This window comes from Lemur catta, chromosome 3 (genome assembly GCF_020740605.2).
Source record: "Lemur catta isolate mLemCat1 chromosome 3, mLemCat1.pri, whole genome shotgun sequence".
Taxonomy (NCBI): Eukaryota; Metazoa; Chordata; class Mammalia; order Primates; family Lemuridae; genus Lemur; species Lemur catta.
In genome coordinates, this window is record NC_059130.1 from 101,333,835 (window position 1) to 101,354,682 (window position 20,848).

Here is a 20,848-nt window from a genome sequence, read left to right on the forward strand (position 1 = left end):
AACAACCCAACTGTCCTTCTGTGGGTGAACAGTTAAACAAATTGTGGTACATCAGTAAGTCAGTAATACTACTTAGGAATGAACAGAATTTTTTTTTTTTTTTTTTTAAGAAACAGAGTCTTGCTCAGTTGCCCAGTCTGGAACACCATGGCACTATCATAGCTCACTGTAACCTTGAACTCCTGGGCTCAAGTGATCCTCCTGCCTCAGCCTCCCAAGTATCCGGGACTACGGGAGCACACCGCTGTGCCCGGCAATCACACACATTCTTGAAATAAGATTAAAGAGATGGAGGATAAATTAGTAGTTGCCAGTGGTTAGGGAAAAGAGAAGAGAGAAAGGGAGGTGCATTAATGAAAGCACGTCACAAGGGGTCCTCGTGTTGATAGTACCCTTCTGTATCTTGACTATGCTGGTGATAATATGAATCTATATATGATAAAAGTGCATGGAAGTAAATACACACACGAGTACATGTAAGTAAATCCGTTGAGTCTGAATTAGATCAGTGAATTGTATCAATGTTCAATTTCCTACTGTGATACTATATCACAGTTATGCAAGATATTACTACTATTGGGGAAAACTGGGTGGTACATGTGTGATTTCTCTGTATTATTTCTTACAACTTTATGTGAGTCTGCAATTATCTCAAAATAATTTAACTTAAAAATATTATATAAGACTGATAGTTGATAGTGAATATCCATGGCTTGTTCCTGATATTTTTAGAGGAGTGGTCCTAATATTTTACCTTTAAGCATGATTATATATAGTATTGGTTAGGTCTATAGTTACATAGTAATAAATACACATATTACCTACATTTTATCATGTTAAAGGAACAACTTTTTTTTTGTAATTTTGCCAAGGTTTATCCTATACAAATGTTAAAGTTTTATCTGAGATATTACTTTCTTAATTTTTTTTTGTTTTGAGACAGGGTCTCACTCTGTTGCCAGGGCTACAGTGCAGTGGTGTCATCATAGCTCACTGCAACCTCAAACTCCTGGGCTCTAATGATCCTCCTGCCTCAGCCTCCCGAGTAGCTGGGACTACAAGCGCACACCACCATGCCTAGCTAATTTTTCTAGTTTTTTTTTTTTTTTTGTGAGACAGAGTGTCACTCTGTTGCCCGGGCTAGAGTGCCGTGGCATCAGCCTAGCTCACAGCAACCTCAAACTCCTGGGCTCAAGCGATCCTCCTACCTCAGCCTCCCAAGTAGCTGGGACTACAGGCATGCACCACCATGCCCGGCTAATTTTTCTATATATACTTTTAGCTGTCCATATAATTTCTTTCTATTTTTAGTAGAGACAGAGTCTCGCTCTTGCTCAGGCTGGTCTTGAACTCCTGAGCTCAAATGATCTGCCCACCTCGGCCTCCCAGAGTGCTAAGATTACAAGTGTGAGCCGCTGCGCCTGGCCTTTTCTAGTTTTTGTAGAGATGGGGTCTTGCTCTTGCTCAGGCTGGTCTTGAACTCTTGGCCACAAGCAATTCTCCCGCCTCAGCCTAGCAAAATGCTAAGATTAGAAGTGTGAGCCACCATGCTCAGCCCCTACTTCTTAAATTTGATATATCATTTTATTGGATTTCATTAATGAGTTTTCCAATATTGAAACATCTTTATTCTCCTGGCATGAACTCCAATGGGCAATAGTTAATCATTTAAAAATTTTTATTATAGAAAACTTCAAATACATACAAATGTTGAAGAACAATGCAACATGTCCCTATGTACCCATCACCTAAACTCAACAACGATCAAATCATGACCTATCTTGTTCCATCTGGACTGTCACCCCACCCCATCATATTATTCTGAAGTCCCAAATATCACATAACTGCATCCACCAATACTTGCAGTATTTATCTCTAAAAGGCAGGGGCGTTAGAAAAAACATAACCACAATGTCACTATTATGTCCCCACGATTAACAATTCTTTAATAATATCAGATATCCAGTCAGTGTTCACATTTGTTTAAAGAGGGATCCACATAAGGTCTATACTGTAATTTATTGACCTGACTTCCACTTCTTTTATAATTTATAGGATCTTGTTATGTCTTATTATTTTTGTTAAAGAAACTGTTGTTTATCCCATGCAGTTTCCCATGGTCTGGATTTTGCTGATTACACCCCAATGGTGGTGTTTACTGTTTCTCTGTCCCCTTATGTTTCCAGGAAATTAGCAGTTAGATCTAGGGTCTTGATGAGAGTCAAGATTGAGTTATTTTGGTAAGATTACTTTATGGATGGTGCTATATTAGTCAGAGTCCTGTCAGGAGACTGAAATCACATGTCATTTGCACAGAGAATTGTTAACTAGGCACTACAGAACTAAAAAGGCAGAAAGAGAGCATGAAGGTATTACAGCAGCAGCCACCCCAGGACTGGGGGGAAAATGGAGGAGGCTGGAATCAGTAAAACTTAGAAGCCTGTCAGACTACTCCTGTGGAACTGGAATTTTGAGTTCTCTGAGAGGGGTGCACTGCTCAGCTGGTGCTGATGTCTGTTAGGGAGTACACACGTCTGGCTTTTTTTTTTTTTTTTTGAGGCAGAGTTTTTGCTCTGTTTCCTGGGCTAGAGTACCATGGCATCAGCCTAGCTCATGGCAACCTCAAACTCCTGGGCTCAAGCAATCCTCCTGCCTCAGTCTCCTGAGTAGTTGGGAACTACATGTGTGCGCCACTGTGCCCCGTTAATTTTTCCATTTTTAGTAGAGACTGGGTCTCGCTTTTGCACAGGCTGGTCTTGAACTCCTGATTTCAAGCCTCTCAGAGTGCTAGGATTACATGCGTGAGCCACCCGCCCGGCCACAATGTCTGGTGGTATTTTGATGATGTTAGCAGTCATTGATGATCATTGCCTACACCCATTTATTCTAAAGGGTGATATTCCAATTATCATTCCTTCTTCATTTAGTGGCTGTGGTACCTTATCATTCCTTATGTTAATGCCTCTCCAGTCTAGTTATATGAACCTCATTCTCTAGTAGAGTCCTCAGGCAGGCAACATAGAAACAATGTTCCATGAGTTATTGATGATAGTTTGCCTGTGACTTTCAGACTTGAAAGCCACAATGTGGTTGGATATGAAATCCTTAAGTAACTTTGTGTTACTTCGTTGTCTTCTGACATAGTGTCAATGTGACAAAGTATGAAAATAATTAGATTTACCTTCCCTTATAAGTAACTTGGGTTTTTTTTGCTTGGTTTCTCAAGTCTCTTCTTTTTCTTTAAAAAAAATTTAAAATTTTAATTTTAAGTAATTTTTAGGCCATGACTCAATATTGGCCATTCTGGGTCAACATTCCTAATGTGAACTAAAATAAAATCTTAAGGCTCACCACTCCCACTCCCCCCAGCTGACTGAATGGACCCCCTCTTGGCCAAGGGGATATCCCAAAACTAAATTGCCTGCTGCGAGGAGGGAGGTCAGACATGCCTCATCATGCTCCCCTCCCTTCTTGGAGACATCCTTTGTAACCCATTAACAGGCCTAAGGGCATGCAAGACAAACCTGCAGGTCCTCCATTTACACAACAAATATATGTCCAGTGGCTTGTCTCTAATAAACAGCTTCTTATCTCCAAACATTCCAAGCCTTTAGACAAAGCTTCTTGTCTTTAACCAATTACAAGTCAAAGAATCTTTAAACCCACCTATAACCTGTAAGGGCCCCTCCTACCCTGCTTCTAGATGGCCCACCTTTTCGGGCCAAACCAATGTACACCGCCCATGTATTGATTTATGACTTTACCTGTAACCCCTGTCTCCCTGAGATGTATAGAACCAAACTGTAGGGCCGGGCACGGTGGCTCACGCCTGTAATCCTAGCACTCTGGGAGGCCGAGGCGGGTGGATCGCTGGAGCTCAGGAGTTCAAGACCAGCCTGAGCAAGAGCGAGACCCCGTCTCTACTAAAAAAAAAAAAATAGAAAGAAATTATCTGGCCAACTAAAAATATATATAGAAAAAATCAGCTGGGCATGGTGGCGCATGCCTGTGGTCCCAGCTACTCGGGAGGCTGAGGCAGTAGGATCGCTTAAGCCCAGGAGTTTGAGGTTGCTGTGAGCTAGGCTGACGCCCCGCACTCACTCTAGCCTGGGCAATAGAGCAAGACTCTGTCTCAAAAAAAAAAAAAAAAAAAAAAAAAAGAACCAAACTGTAACCCAGCCACACGGAGTCCACTTGCTCAAGGCTTCTTGGACGTGGCTCCAGGTCATGATCCTCACATTTGGCTCAGAATACATCTCTTTAAAATTATTTTACAGAGTTTGGCTTTTTTTCTGTTGACACTAACCACACAGTGGGTCCTTTAACATACAGTTTCCAGTCTTTTTAATTTCAAGGAAGTTCTCTTGAATTACAGCGCATTAGCTGGGGTCCATCCAGGAGACAGAAGCCTTACTGGTTATTGGAGCAGAGAGAATGTAAAAACATATAACTAAAGTTAACTAGATCACTGAAAGAATAAAAAGAAAACAGCAAGGTGTAATGGGGTAGCAGATAAAATCCCCAGAGATGAAGGAACAAAGAAAGGAGATAGGAGTTACTAAAATTTTGCAGTGCTTCATAGGCCTGAAAGACCTTTGAGAGATGCTGGTGCTGGTCTCTGAGTTTGGGCCTAACACACCTGAAAAGGGTATCATCAGGCCGGCTGGTGGTGGCGTCTCTGGGGCCAGGTGGGTGGGAGGACGTGATGAAGCTAGTTGTGCACGTGTCATAAAACTGCAATCTGGATTCAGCTGTTGCCAGGGAAGGAAGTAACGCTGCCTGGATGAAGCAGTGCTGGAATGATGCTCACAAGAACCACAAAACAGACATGAAGCCCACTGCCTCCCTCTAGCATCCCTATCTGCAGAGGCTAACAGACACGGCCAGAGCAGCGGAAATGTGGTTTGCAGAGTTCCAGCGTCAGCATCACAGAGTAGAGAAGGGTGTGAAGCTGAGAGACAATAGCTTAACTGGTATAGATTTTAGTGTTTGCCCTTTTCCAATGCTTTGAATTGTTAGTTACTTCTTTTCTGTTGCTTTGGATTTCTTTGAAGATTCCTAATATATGGACTTCAGTCTTCTGTGTTCAGTATCACCCATTTGAATTCTTTTTAATCTCTTTTCCTTCGATTTAAAATATTTTCCTCCTTTTCATCGTGTAGGAATTAAATGAAATAATCATTGTGTTTACTCACTTTTGAGTTTCTTCTAGTTTGGTTTTTAAGTGATTTTTAATTCCTTTTTCTAATACTTTCCTGAATGCTTGTCACTTTTCAAATCTTTTATCTAATTATCTGATTTTTTCCTAAATCTGATTTATATTATTTCATAGTTTTTATCATTTTACTTTTAGCTTGCTTTGAAATATTAGGTTAATTTTCATCCATTTGGTAGGGATTTGCTGTTTTCTTTAATAATTTTGTCTTATGCTCCACAATTCTTTTCTGCTGCTTACTTTTATGTGAAATGCATTTGCCTGTCTTACAGGAGGGAGAGATTGGATAGCTTTTCTAGCATCAAGGCTCATGAAATTCTATTATTTTCACAGTGACTAAAATAAACAGCCTAATACTTTCTGATATGCTTCCTCTACATCTCCCCTCGCTTTTTAAAAAAATCTATTATTTACTTTTTTTGAGACGGTCTCGCTCTGTTGCCCAAGCTAGAGTGCCGTGGCGTCAGCCTAACTCACGGCAACCTCAAACTCCTTGGTTCAAGAGATCCTCCTGCCTCAGCCTCCCAGGTAAGCTGGGACTACAGGTGTGCACCACCACAACAGGCTATTTTTTTCTATTTTTAGTAGAGATGGGGTCTTGCTCCTGCTCAGGCTGGTCTCCAACTCCCGACCTCAAGTGATCCTCCCGGCTTGGCCTCCCAGAGTGGTAGAATTACAGGTGTGAGCTACCACGCCTGGCCTCCCCTCACTTCTATCTTTACCTCCTTTCCTTTGCCTCTATTGTCTCTGTCCTGTTCAATTTGGAGTCTACAACCTTAGAGGGGTTTTGTTTAGTATGAAGCTTAAGTTTGTTAGTTTCAAGAGTTCATAAGGACCCAGGCCAGTCCATCATCTTCAGAACTTAGCATGGTCCCCTAATCTCACCTGCAAATTGGGGTCTATAGAAACCTTCCATTTTGGCTGTTTTCAAACTGGCCTGCCATGCTTTCCAGTGAAACCCTGCTGATTTGGTGGGCTTTCCCATTCTTAAGGCCATCAGATGTTCCATTGCCTTCCTCCATGGCCTTCTATACAGATAGCTAATGTATCTACTAATAGCTGCTTTTGAGTTTTGTCACTATGTGATTATATTTTGCGGTTGTGGTGATACCTTGTCACAAAGATTGCTATAGATGCTGTGCATGGGTTTATGCTTTATGTATCCTAGTTGCTGTTCTTTTTTTTTTTTTTTTATTAAAGAGACAGGGTTTTGCTCTGTTGCCCAGGCTGTAACGCAGCAGCTACATCACAGTGCAACATCATAGCCCACTGCAACCTTAAACTGGGCTCAAGCAATCCTCCTGCCTTGGCCTCCCAATGTCCTGGGATTACAGCCATGAGCCACCATGCCCGGCCCCTAGTTGCTATTTTTAGGAAGAAATTTGGGAAGATTAAAAAACTACACAGCTATTTCACATCTTCTATTCTTTAATGGACTCCTAGTAATCTTTTACTTAGGAATATTTGTAAGTGATAATGGTTGTAACGGAGGTAGTAGAGAGTGGTGATTGAAAGAATGGGCTTTGGAGTCGACTGCCTGGGCACAAATCCTAGTTTCACCTTTATTATTTGTGTGATCCATAGCCACTGTTTCTTAGTTTCCTCTGCAAAATAATGTTGTGAGAACTAAATAAAATATGTAAAGCACTGATGAAAGTATTAGGTTACATAATACGTATTCAGCAAAGATAGCTGTTATTAATTATAATGAATGTAGTTTTTTCAGGTCTAGATCTTGCATTACTAGCTATATAGCTGACTACAAAAAAATGTGAACAACAAAACACTTGAAAATGAAAACCAAAACACCAACCTCTTGACTCTGTGACAAGACAGAAATCACAACTGCAAAGAGCTAGAAAATGATGAAACTGAAAAGAACACATGGTAGACAAAGTTCATAGCCTTAAGCACTTCCCTTACAAAAGGATTAAAATATATGCAATACTAGAGGTTGTCTTCTATTTTGTTTTCTTTTTTTTTTTTTTTAGACAGAGTGTCGCTTTGTTGCCCTGGCTAGAGTGAGTGCTGTGGTGTCAGCCTAGCTCACAGCAACCTCAAACTCCTGGGCTCAAGCGATCCTCCTGCCTCAGCCTCCCGAGTAGCTGGGACTACAGGCATGCGCCACCATGCCCAGCTAATTTTTGCTATATGTATTTTAGTTGGCCAGATAATTTCTTTCTATTTTTAGTAGAGACGGGGTCTCACTCTTGCTCAGGCTGCTCTCGAACTCCTGACCTTGAGCGATCCACCTGCCTTGGCCTCCCAGAGTGCTAGGATTACAGGCATGAGCCACCGCGCCTGGCCAATTTGTTGTTTTTTAAACATATTATTGGATTTATATATCAATCTTACTCTACTTTTTTAAAAATTGTGGATGATTTTAACATGTAAAAGTACAAAGCTGTGTGTGGTAGTGCTCGCCTGTAGTCCCAGCTAACCAGGAAGCTGAGGCAGGAGGATTGCTTGAGCTCAGGAGTTCAAGGCTGTAGTGTGCCTTTGATCACACCTGTGAATAACCACTGCACTCCAACCTGGGAAACATAGTAAGACCCTGTCTCTTAAAAAATAAAAATTAAAAAAAATTTTAAAGTACAAAGAACATAAGTAATATCCAGTCCTATTAAATCCTAACATTTTGCTGTGCTCCAGCTTTTTATTTCAGAAATAAAATATTACTGATCGAGTTGAGGTCCCCTTGCAGATATTTTCCTAATGATATTCCCTTTCTGTTTTCTCTAGAGACAATGATTACTTGGTGTGGATCATTCCATGCATATGTAATTTTATACTTAGTACGTAGCCTGGTTTGATATGTTTACAAATTTTATATAAGTTATATATTTCTTTCTGCAATTTGGTTTTTTTCACTCAATGTTGCTTTTGAGATTTATATGTGGATCTCTACTTCATTTATTTTAACTATTGGATAATATTCCATTATATAAGCATATAATTTAATCCTTTCTCTATTTAAATGAACATTTTATAGTTTCTGGTTTTATACTTTATTGTACTCCAGTGAACATTTTTATATGTTATGCACTTTTGTATATTCAACAGATATTTATTGAGCAAGTACTTTATGCCAGATACTATTCTAGCTGTTGGAGATCCAGCAGGGAATTAAATAAGATAAGGCCCTGACTTCAATAGAACTTAGTTTTCTAATCTGGAAACCCAATAAAGGTACTAGAAGATATTGTTTACCAGCTCTTTTCACGCATGTAGATGATAATATTAATACAAAAAATATTTGCATGGGCCGGGCGCGGTGGCTCACGCCTGTAATCCTAGCACTCTGGGAGGCCGAGGCGGGTGGATCGCTCGAGGTCAGGAGTTCGAGACCAGCCTGAGCGAGACCCCGTCTCTACTAAAAATAGAAATAAACTATCTGGACAACTAAAAATATATATAGAAAAAATTAGCCGGGCATGGTGGCACATGCCTGTAGTCCCAGCTACTCGGGAGGCTGAGGCAGTAGGATTGCTTAAGCCCAGGAGTTTGAGATTGCTGTGAGCTAGGCTGACGCCACGGCACTCACTCTAGCCCGGGCAACAAAGTGACACTCTGTCTCAAAAAAAAAAAAAAAAAAAAAAAAAAAAAAAATTTGCATGCTGCACTAGGATTAAAGAGGATTTGGGGGCTTTGGCCACTTAAGGCCTCACCCAGCCACCCAGCCCTGGCACACCAGTTGGAAGGTCTGTTCTAGGGTACTTAACCTAGAAGTGGAGTTTGTGGGTCAAGGCTGCATCTTCCACTTTAGTTAGACCTTGGGCATATAATTTTTCCATTCTACCAACCATATGTGAATTGAGTGTCTCTGTTGTTCCACATCACTGCCAATATTTGGTATTGTTATTTTACATTTCCCCCCCCAATTCATTGATTTCTACTTTTAAAAAAGAAAACAAAATTGGCCAGTCCCAGTGGCTCACGCCTGTAATCCTAGCACTCTGGGAGGCCGAGGCAGGTGGATCGCTCAAGGTCAGGAGTTCGAGACCAGCCTGAGCAAGAAGAGTGAGACCCCGTCTCTACTAAAAATAGAAAGAAATTATCTGGACAACTAAAATATATATAGCAAAAATTAGCTGGGCATGGTGGTGCATGCCTGTAGTCCCAGCTACTCGGGAGGCTGAGGCAGGAGGATCGCTTGAGCCCAGGAGTTTGAGGTTGCTGTGAGCTAGGCTGACGCCACGGCACTCACTCTAGCCAGGGCAACAAAATGACACTCTGTCTCAAAAAAACAAAAACAAACAAAAAAACCCCAACAGATTGCTAGTTGGTCTAATTAAGAAAGAAAACATAGTATAGAAGATGATTAAGAAAAGTAAGAATAGGTACACAGAAGAAATTAAGAATAGTTTCCACAACTTTAGGGAAATACATTTGAAAGAAAGCCTCAATGAAATGGATGTTCTTTCTAGAAATATTACAAATTACAAAAATTGATGAGGGAGAGGAAGAGAGAGAAACTAGAGATAAGTGCCAAAGAAAGAATATTCCTCAAAAAACCAAAACAAAACTCTAGGCCCAGATGTAAGCACCACTAAATCCTTTCAAATCTTTGAGGAACAAATTTTCTTTATTATTTAAACTTTCCTAAAACATAAAGGAAGAAGAGTCCTTTCTTATTTATTTGAGAATAGTCATATTTTAATAAAGTAGCTCAATAATTTGCTGTGTCATCCAGCTGAGATGTATAAACATAGCAATACTGAATTTTAATGTATAAACATGACAGTTCACAAAAAAGGAAATACAAATCGCTGGAAACAGATATCCAACCTTATTAAGTGACAAGATAAGACTCCACTGAGATTAAAATACCATTTTTCAACTAACAGATTGGCAAAGATCAAAACATTCAATAACACTGTTTACAAAAATTGAAGGAAACAGGCAACCTCATGTATTGTCAGTGGGATTGTAAATTGGCACAATCTTTACATAAAGCAATTTACCAAACTCTATCAAAAATAAAAATGTACAATCTTCTGCCCTAGTAATTCTAATTTTAGGTTTTATCTTACATTAACTCACTCATGTGCACTATGACCTATGAACAAGGTTATGAAATGAAGCATTATTTATAATAGCAAAAGATTAGAAAAAATGAAAATGTCAGTAGGGGTTGCTCAAATATATTATGGTACATTCATACAATGGAATCTGTAGTTGCAGAAAAAGAACCAAGAAACTCTATGCAGTGATATGGGACAATCTGAAAAACACATTATGTGGGAAAGACAAGCTGAAGAACAATGTGCACTGTACAGTACCACTTGTGAGAAGTATCTCTAGAAAGATATTTAAGGAACAGATAACACTTCAGGCAGGAGGAACTGAGTTCTAAAGGAGGTTAGGAGACTTTTCACTGTATTATCATTCTGGCTTTTGAATTCTGAACCATAATTTTGAAATAAAAACTAACGTTCCAACAGAAGTACCTAAAACTTCTTTTAGGGAAGTTCAAATGAACGTATTATATGTCTTTGATCTGACTGATAAACTTTTCCACAATCCCATTGAGTCTTTCAGGCTCCATTAGTTTATTTACCAATTCCTGCTCAACAGCCATTAGGGCCAGGCCACTAAGCTTCTCTTGTCCCATGGTATGACATAAATATGTTTTAAGATGAGGCAGTACAGAAAATGAGTTTTCAGTACTTGCTGAAGTAATTGGCCAAGACAAAGCAATAAATAACAGCTCTGTGATGCAAGGAATATTATTGGGAAGACCATGCTGAATAAATAAATAGCCAAGACTGATGAAGTCGATGCAATCACTATCTATAACAAAGTTGAATTTTGCATAATGGTGATAAAATCTAAGTTCTGGGATAATGTCTGCATCAAATTTATAAAATTCTTGAACATGTTTGGCTATTGTTTCATTTAATGGTTCATCCCATTTAAATAACAGTTCTGAAATTTGCTTTATTTTGTAATAATCAAACTCTGAAAAACATAATTTTAAATTTTTTAATACAGTATCCAATCCTTGGTAATAAATATTAACTTTATATTGTTCTTCTGCTGAAGTAGGAAGAAACATAGTATCTGAATTACCAAGATCCATTGTTTTCTGAATTTTTCTTCTTTTCTGAAGAGAGGGTTTTTCAACTTCAAAACCTTTGCAGGTTATTTTTTGACATATTTCCTCTGCTTCATCCCAGATAGTTTTGAAATATATATCATTTCTTTCAGATGATAAACATTCCAAAATTGCTTCTATTTTCGAAGGTAAAGAAAAAATGTCTATGCTTTTACTTTGAAGCTCTTTGGAAAGAATTCCTGTAACACTCAGCACTCGATAAAGAAATTTCAAACAAAAGACAAATTCAAATCTGGAAATCAATCTCAGCAAATCACTCAATTCATCAGCCAAACTTGTGTCTGAAGAATGGCTTGATATAACTTCCAATGCTTCAATAATCTCTGGAAGACTGTCAATCACAGATAGTAATGTACGCTCATGGACCGTCCAACAGGATTGTGATATATGTTTCTTGCATGTTTTGTTTTGACTTAGCTTACAAATGTTTCGAAAATCTGCCAACATCTCTCCAGACATATGAATAGTGTTGAACAAAGAACTGAGGGTGTTTAGAGTACCTCGGAGTTCTTTCACGTCTTTACAAAACCTAATTACTGCTAAATCCAAAAAGTGTGCATAACAATGTATGTATAAAGCTCTTGGTTCTTCCTTCTTGAATTCTGCTGCAATTTTATTAAATTTTGCCCTCAAATTAGTGGTGCTGTCATAGGCCTGGCCACGTATCTTATTCAAATCTACTCCAATTCGCTGCAGGTAAGCTTTGATAGTCCTATGTAAGTGAGTCCCGGTCATCTCTTCAACATCAACAAAACCCAAGAACCTTTCTTTAATTATGACAGCTTTTGGTGATTTTTGTGGGTATCTTACACAAACTGAAAGTTGTTCTTTAGTGGCTCTATCAGCTATTTCATCACATATTATTGAAAAAGCTGAGGAATCATTGATCTCATTCACAATATCCTGTAACATTTCAGTCTTTATTATTTCAATAATATCACTTTGAATTTGTGTACTATTATAGAAGTCAACTTGTGAATTCATAAGTCGAAATATTTCTTCTCCTTTATCTTTTGCTCTGATTTCTAACAATTCTAAAAAATTGCCTTTATTCACATATGAAATAGACTGGTCCTTTCCTCTTAAGGGTAAACACTGCTTTCCAAGAAATAAAATATTTTCAATTATAAGCTTTAAGTACTTTTTATTTCCCTCAATCTGTTTTGAATGAATAGATAAATTATCATCAACAGTTATATCACAAAACTGATATTCCCTCCAAAATTTCAATGACTTCAAATGCATTTCACTTTTTTCGTGTTTTCTGAATTTTTCCAGAGCTTTTTTCCAATTAGAAGTTGCAAATGACTTTCTTCCACAGCTAAAATAGTTCTGGCAGAACAACTGGCATGAATAACAGAATGTGGTGTCTTTTTTAATACTGTTTTCTAAATCCTGAAAATCTGCACACCAAGATTTTTTAATCCTTCGTGATTTACCTTTAACTTTTTGTACTTTGGATGTAAATTTCAGGTGACATAGTTCATCACTTACTTTCATAGATTTCATATTGTATGCAGGATCCTGGTTTGATACTTTATCTTTTTGTACTTCTACACTGGAACAAACTGTTTGTTGACTGAGTACTGATGAAGATGGCGAAAGGCTTGCCTGTTCCATACCACTATTAGCAACACCACTGCTTGATTCGCTGGGTGAAGAACTCTTAGAAAGCTTTGGGAGAAAAGGATAAAAATAACACTTGTTTAAACAGTTTTCAAATAATGAATTAAAATAACAAATACATCTATTCTAGTAACACAGTAAAATGAATGGTGGAGTTACACACAGTATGAGCTCCACTGGGTGAAATAGTAACAATTATTTATAACTTATTTATTTGCAATCTAGATTCAGCAGAGTGTGTAAAAGACCTTTTGGCATGTAATTGTAATAAAAATAATTTTTATTGCTCAGATGATTAGAACTGCTTGGTAAGTATTAAAAAAAAAAAAAAAAGAACCCAGAAGAGAAAATATGACTAATAATAATTCTGTTTAAACAGTCTTTTTTTTAGACAGGGTATCCCTCTGTTGCCCAGGCTGGAGAGCAGTATCCCGATCATAGCTCACTGCAGCCTCAAAGTCCTAGGCCCAAGTGATTCTTCCACCTAAGCTTCCCAAGTAGCTAGGACCAAGTAGCGCAGCCACACTCAGCTCATTTTTTAATTTTTTGTAGAGAAGAGGTCTGGCTATGCTGCTGCCCTGGCTGGGTTCAAACTCCTGGGTTCAAGCAATCCTCCTGCCATGACCTCCTAAAGTGCTGGGATTACAAGCGTGAGTCACCATGCCTGTAATCCTAGCACTCTGAGGCCGAGGCGGGTGGATTGTTTGAGCTCAGGAGTTCGAGACCAGCCTGAGCAAGAGCAAGACCCTGTCTCTACTAAAAATAGAAAGGAATTATATGGCCAACTAAAAATATATATAGAAAAAATTAGCCCGGCATGGTGGCACATGCCTGTAGTCGCAGCTACTCAGGAGGCTGAGGCAGGAGGATTGCTTGAGCCCAGGAGTTTGAGGTTGCTGTAAGCGAGGCTGATGCCATGGCACTCTAGCCTAGGCAACAGAGTGAGACTCTGTCTCAACAACAACAACAAAAAAAGTTAAAAAATCTGCTTACGAAAGAAAAGACAGTAGCAAAAAGAAAACTTACATCCACAATGACATCTGCAGTTACTGAAGAAACTGTATCTGTTAAAATAGAGCATAAATTCAATATTTTATACTGTAATCTATAAAAAGCATCATAAACTGACTGCTTATTATCAGGAAACAAGAAGAAAATTTAGCATATAGACATATTTATAAAGTACAACAAAACAGTGTTTACGTCAAATATCTTAACATCAACTTTTACCTTGTAAGACATCAGTGTTCATGATGGGCAGAGCAACCTGAGTGTCTGCCAGTGACACTATGTTGCTTATAACTGGCGTTGTATCTCTCTTTGGAGAAAGGAGCTCTGTTGAAGTATCATGCACCATGGAAACATTTACTGATAAAAATAAACAAAAAGATTTCTTATAAACTAGGCAAAATCAATCAGCAAGCATTATTTAATAAAAATAAAAAGTGTTTCAAAGAACAATGCAAGTATCTAATAGCTTAAGGTATTGTTGGGTATTGAAGTAATTTTCATTAGGGCTTAGGGATGCCCAGCTTCTTTAGTATAGCATTAATACCAACAATCCTAAACTGATAGTTTATACATTCCCAACATTTTAAATCTTTTACTTTATACACAGTTTCCCAGTCCTTTTATACTATATGCTTGAAACTATGAGCAAATTTTTACCGTGAAATTACCCGAGAAGAACAGAAAAGAGATTCCTACAGAATCTCCTAATGGGTATTGATCTCAAACTGTTCCAGGATTCATAAACCTCAACATTAATGGAGCAAGGCTGGTGTCTAAGCTAGTATGGCAGAGATTTCTGTAAAGAGCTACTTTGCATGATTTACAAACTCCAGGGGCATCAGTTACTCTACTGTCTATGTGAATAGTACCACTGATCCTATATTAGGCTCTTTGATGGAATACTTAGTTGGCCTGGATTATTTGTGCTTTTCTATTAATGAACCTTAAAGTATTTCCAAGTACCTATACTGCGTGTGAAAAATGTAACTAAAAGCCTTGTTTTCACCTTGGTCAGGTGGATCTGTAACAACAAAAAGCCTTGTTTTTACAAAGCAGGTCTAACTACAATATTCTGTATTCTAAGAGAAGCGTTCTTATAACAAATATATTCAATAAACTCAATATTGACTGAGTGCTCCTATATACCAAGTCCTATAGCAGGTGCTCAATATGTATTAATGTAAACATATATAAGTCATTTACTAAAAGATCTAAATAATCTAAAGACATGTATTCCTAATGTTTTTCTTAAATCTTTTCTTAAAATGAAGAGGGTTTGTTATCAATCTAACAGAACGATCTTTACAAATAAATATTAAATCTCTGGTGGTGAAGTAGCCTCCCCTTTACATAAAAACACTGGGAAACAGATAATCTAAATGAAAACCCAAAGGTAAGAAGCAACAGCTGCTCAAGATGGGAAGGAATCAGTGAAACAACTCTGGAAATATGAAGAATCAAACTGAAGGCACACCCCCAAAGGGGAACACCAGCTCTCTAGCGATGGATACCAACCAAAATCAGAACACTAAATGACAGAAGAATATTGAACATGGATTGTAAGAAAACTCAATGACACGACAGAGAAAATGGATACTCAACACACAAAAAAGCCAGGACATGGAAGAAAAATTCACTAAAGAAATTGAAATATTAAAGAAAAATCAAACAGAACTTTTGGAAATGAAGAATTTATTCAAGGAATTACAAAACACAGTGGAAAGCCTTAAGAATAGGGTAGATGAAGCAGAATAAAGAATCCCAGGGATTGAAGACAACACCTTTCAATTAAACAAGTGAGTTGCAGAGACAGAGCAGAGAATTAAGAGAAAAGAGCAAAGCCTACAAGAAATGTAGGATTATGTGAAGAAGCCTAACATAAGAATCATAGGCATCCCTGAGAGTGAAGAAGAAAATACATAAGGGTTGGATAAAATATTTCAGGCTATAATGGAGGAAAATTTCCATGGCCTTGCTTGAAATCTAGATATCTAGGTACAAGAAGCTCAAAGGACTCCTGGGAAATTCACTGCAAACAGGAAGACACCACAACACATAGTCATCATATTGGCCAAAATAAACACGAAAGAAAGAGGCCCTCCTACTAGCCGTAAGTTGGAAGCATCAGGTAACTTACAAAGGAAAACCTATCAGACTAACTGCAGACTTCTCAACTGAGATCTTACAAGTGAGAGACGACTGGGGCTCCATTCTTACTCATCTCAAACATAATAAGGCCCAGCCTAGAATTATGTATCCTGTAAAACTAAGTTTCTTTCTTTCTTTTTTTTTTTTTTTTGAGACAGAGTCTTACTCTGTTGCCCTGGCTAGAGTGCCTGGCATCAGCCTAGCTCATAGCAACCTCAAACTCCAGGGCTCAAGCAATCCAACTGCCTCAGCCTCCCTAGTAGCTGGGACTACAGGCATGTGCCACCATGCCCAGCTAATTTTTCTGTATATATATTTTAGCTGTCCATATGATTTCTTTCTATTTTTAGAAGAGATGGGGTCTGGCTCTTGCTGAGGCTGGTTTCAAACTCCTGAGCTCAAACAATCCGCCCGCCTTGGCCTCCCAGAGAGCTAGGATTACAGGCATGAGCCACCACGCCTGGTCAAATAAAGATCTTCTCAGACAAGCAAAGACTGAGGGAATTCATCAAGATAAGATCTGCCCTCCAGGAACTACTCAGAACAGTATAACACATGGATCAGCACAATAGACACTCACCAGTATGAAATCATCCAAAAGCTAAAGGTCAAACACCAGATACCACAATGGCTTAAGAGACAAAACAAAGCAACAAAGTTCAACTCAACAGGATGAACAGAAATCTGCCCCACTTCAAACAGTTCTTCTAATAAATGTGAATGGTTTGAACTACCCACTAAAGAGACATAGGCTGGCTGAATGGGTAAATACACACAACCCGACTATCTGCTGTTTTCAGAAAACACATTTAACCCACAAGGATGCATTCAGACTCAAGGTAAAGGGATGGAAAATAATATTCTATGCAAATGGAAACCAAAAGAAAGCCTGCATAGCAGTTCTGATTTCCTAGATAACTTAGTCTTCAAATCAACAAAAGTAATGAAAGACAAAGATGGTCACTATATAATGGTGAAGGGTATAATTCAACAAGAAGACATAACAATTCTAAATATTTATGCACTTAACTCAGGTACACCCAGATACATAAAGCAAATCCTGCTTGATCTAAACAAAATGATAAACAGCAACACTGTAATAGCTGGAGACTTCAACACCCCTCTGACAGAACAGGACAGATCCTCCAAACAGAAAATAAACAATGGACTTAAACAGAATTCTAGAACAAATGGGCCTGACAGACATTTTACCCCCAAACCACTGAATATATGCTTTTCTCATCAGCTCATGGGACATTCTCTAAGACTGACCATATTCTAGGCCATAAAACATATCTCGACAAATTTTAAAAATCAGAAATTATACCACACAGCTTCTCAGACCACAGTGGAATAAAATCAGAAATCAACTCCAACAGAAACTCTCATCTCTATACAAAGTCATGGAAACTAAACAACTTTCTCCTGAATGATTATTGGGTTAAGGAGGAAATTAAGATGGAAATCAAAAGATTCTTTGAACTAAATGATAAAGGGGACACAAGTTATCAAAATCTGTGGGACACAGCTATTACAGTCCTGAGGGGAAACTTTATATCCATAAATGCCTATATCCAAAAGACAGAAAGATCGCAAATCAACATCCTAATGCATTGTCTCAAAGAACTGGAAAAGGATGAGCAAACCAACCCCAAACAAAGCAGAAGAAAGGAAATAACAAAATCAGAGCAGAACTAAATAAAATCGATGACAAAAAACTACACAGAAGATTAATAAAACAAAAAGCTGGTTCTGTGAAAAAATAAAATTGACACACGTCTTGCCAGATTAATGAGAAGAAAAGAAAGGACTCTCGTAAGCTTGATCAGGAATGAAAAAGGAGAAATTACAACTGATACCATGAAAATACAAAATATCATCTATGAATACTATAAAAATCTCTATGCACATAAACTTAAAAACGTGGATGAAATGGACAAATTCTTAGAAACACACAGCCTCCTTAGGCTCAATCAGGAAGAAACAGAATTCCTGAATAGATCAGTATCAAGTACCGAAATTGAAGCAGGAATAAAAAACCTTCCTAAAAAAGTGCCAGACCAGATGGTTTCACACCCAAATTTTACCAGATGTACAAAGAAGAACTGGTACCTACCCTGCAGAAATTATTCCACAAAATTGAGAAGAAAGGAATCCTCTCCAACACATTCTATGAAGCCAACATCACCCTGATATCCAAACCAGGAAAGGACGCAACAAAAAAAGAAAACTGCAGACCAATATCCCTTACGAATATAGACACAAAAATTGTCAATAAAATCCTAGCAAACTGAATTCAGGTGCTTATTAAAAAAATAATCCATCATGACCAAGTGGGCTTCATCCCAGAGATGCAGGCATGGTTCAACATATGCAAATCTAAGTAAAAGCAAAGACCATATGATCCTCTCAATAGATGCAGAAAAAGCATTCGACAAAATTCAGTAACCTTTTATGACAAGAATTCTTAACAAAATAGGCATAGATGGGACTTACCTTGAGCCTACTGGAATTGATAAACAAATTCAGCAAAGTCTCAGTCAAAATCGATGTACACAAATCAGTAGCATTCCTATATGCCAATAACAGTCAAACTGAGAACCAAATCAAAGACTCAATGCCCATCACAATAGCAACAAAGAATATAACATACCTAGGAATATATTTAACTAAGTAGGTAAAAAGACCTCTACAGAGAGAATTGAGAAACACTAAGGAAGGATATAGCAGAAGACATAAACAGGTATAAAACCATACCACACTCATCGATCAGCAGAAGCAACATCATTAAAATGTCTATACTACCCAAAGTGATCTAAAGATTAAAGGCAATCCCTAAAATACCCACATCATTTTTTGCAGATCTAGAAAAAATAATTCTACACTTCATAAGGAACCAAAGAAGACTACGTATAGCAAAAGCAATCTTAAGCAAAAAGAACAAATTGGGAGGCATCAATTTACCAGACTTCAAGCTATACTGCAAGGCTACAGTAACTAAAACAGCATGGTACTGGCACAAGAACAGAGACATAGACCAATGGAACAGAACTGAGAACCCAGATATAAAACCATCCTCCTATAGCCATCTAATCTTTGACAAAGCAAACAAAAACATACACTGGGGAAAAGAATCCTTATTCAATACATGGTGCTGGGAAAGTTGGATAGCCACACGTAAAAGACTGAAACAGGATCTGCACTTCTCACCTCTCACAAAAATCAGCTCATGGTGGATAACAGACTTAAACCTAAGGCATGAAACTATAAGAATTCTAGAAGAAATTGTTCGCAAAACTCTTATAGACACTGTCTTAGGGAAAGAATTTATGAAGAAGACCCCAAAGGCAATCACAGCAACAAGAAAAATAAATAAATGGGACCTGATCAAATTAAAAAGCTTCTTTCTGTACTGCCAAGGAAACTATCACAAGAGCAAACAGACAACCTACAGAATGGGAGAAAATACGTGGATGTGTAGAATGCTGATAAAGGGCTGATAACTAGAATCTATATACAACTCAGCAAAATCAGCAAGAAAAAATCAAACAACACCATTAAAAAGTGGGCAAAGGACATGAACAGAAACTTTCCAAAAGAAGACAAATTGCCAACAAACATATGAAAAAATGTTCAACATCTCTAATCATCAGGGAAATACAAATCAAAACCACAATGAGGCATCACTTAACTCCAGTGAGAACGATTTTATCAAAAAGTCCCAAAACAATAAATGTTGGTGTGGATGTGGAGAGATAGGAACACCCACACACTGCTGGTGGGACTGCAAACTAGTACAACCTCTCTGGAAAGTAATATGAGATACCTCAAAGAGCTAAAAGTACCATTTGATCCAGCAATCCCATAACTGGGCATCTACCCAAAGGAAAAAAAGACATTCTATAAAAAAGACATCTGCACTAGAATGTTTAGAGCAGCACAATTCACAATTGCAAAGGTGTGGAAATAAGCCAAGTGCCCAGCAATACATGAGTGGATTAATGAAATGTGGTATATGTATACCATGGAGTATTACTCAGCTATAAGAAATAACGGTGATATAGAATCTCTTATGTTCTCCTGGATAGAGTTGGAACCCATTCTACTAAGGGAAGTATCACAAGAATGGAAAAACAAGCACCACATGTACTAACCATCAAATTGGTATTAACTGATCAACACTTATATAGTAACATTCATTGGGTGTTGGGCAGGTGGGTGGGGAGGGAGGATGGATATATTCACACCTAATGGGTGTTGTGCGTACTCTCTAGGGCATGGACATGCTTGAAGTTCTGACTTGGGCAGGGCAAAGACAATATATGTTACCTAAACATTTGTATCCCCATAATATGCTGAAAGAAAATTAAATAAATAAATAAAAATACTGGAAAACATTTCCTGGTAATAAATCTTGGATTATTTTAACTCTTGTAAAGTTTAATCTGGAAATGAATCAAAGTTATAAATTAAAGCAAAATAGTATTAACAGTTACTAAACCTCTCTTATTGCTAAACAAACATTACCTGTAGAAGATTCCATCTTAGCTTTATTGTATGCAGAGTAACAATTAATAGAGCAGAAAAGCTCTGGCTTCCCCAAGTCATTGGTAGTCTCGATCATTTCATCTGAGGGCTTCAGTGATTTGCAAGGAACAGATGTAAGTGGTTTGGCTGGTTTCTGTTTAGAGATTGAAATAAAATTCATATTGCTGGTATATGACATATGT

The 20,848-nt window shown here is 38.0% G+C and overlaps 1 protein-coding gene across 2 annotated transcripts in view; it reads right to left on the minus strand.

The window, feature by feature from the left end:
- Nucleotides 1-10,085: 10,085 nt before the first annotated feature.
- The window catches only part of ZMYM1 (zinc finger MYM-type containing 1), a 29,619-nt gene continuing 18,856 nt past the window's right edge, over nucleotides 10,086-20,848 (minus strand). For both annotated transcript variants that reach the window (XM_045548297.1, XM_045548299.1), the window contains 4 exons: nucleotides 20,646-20,799; nucleotides 14,190-14,327; nucleotides 13,986-14,023; nucleotides 10,086-13,007 (listed from right to left, as the gene is read on the minus strand). In XM_045548297.1, coding sequence (XP_045404253.1) covers nucleotides 10,701-13,007; nucleotides 13,986-14,023; nucleotides 14,190-14,327; nucleotides 20,646-20,799 — 2,637 coding nt within the window. In that variant the 3' untranslated portion in view covers nucleotides 10,086-10,700. The remainder of the gene's footprint in view (nucleotides 13,008-13,985; nucleotides 14,024-14,189; nucleotides 14,328-20,645; nucleotides 20,800-20,848) is intronic.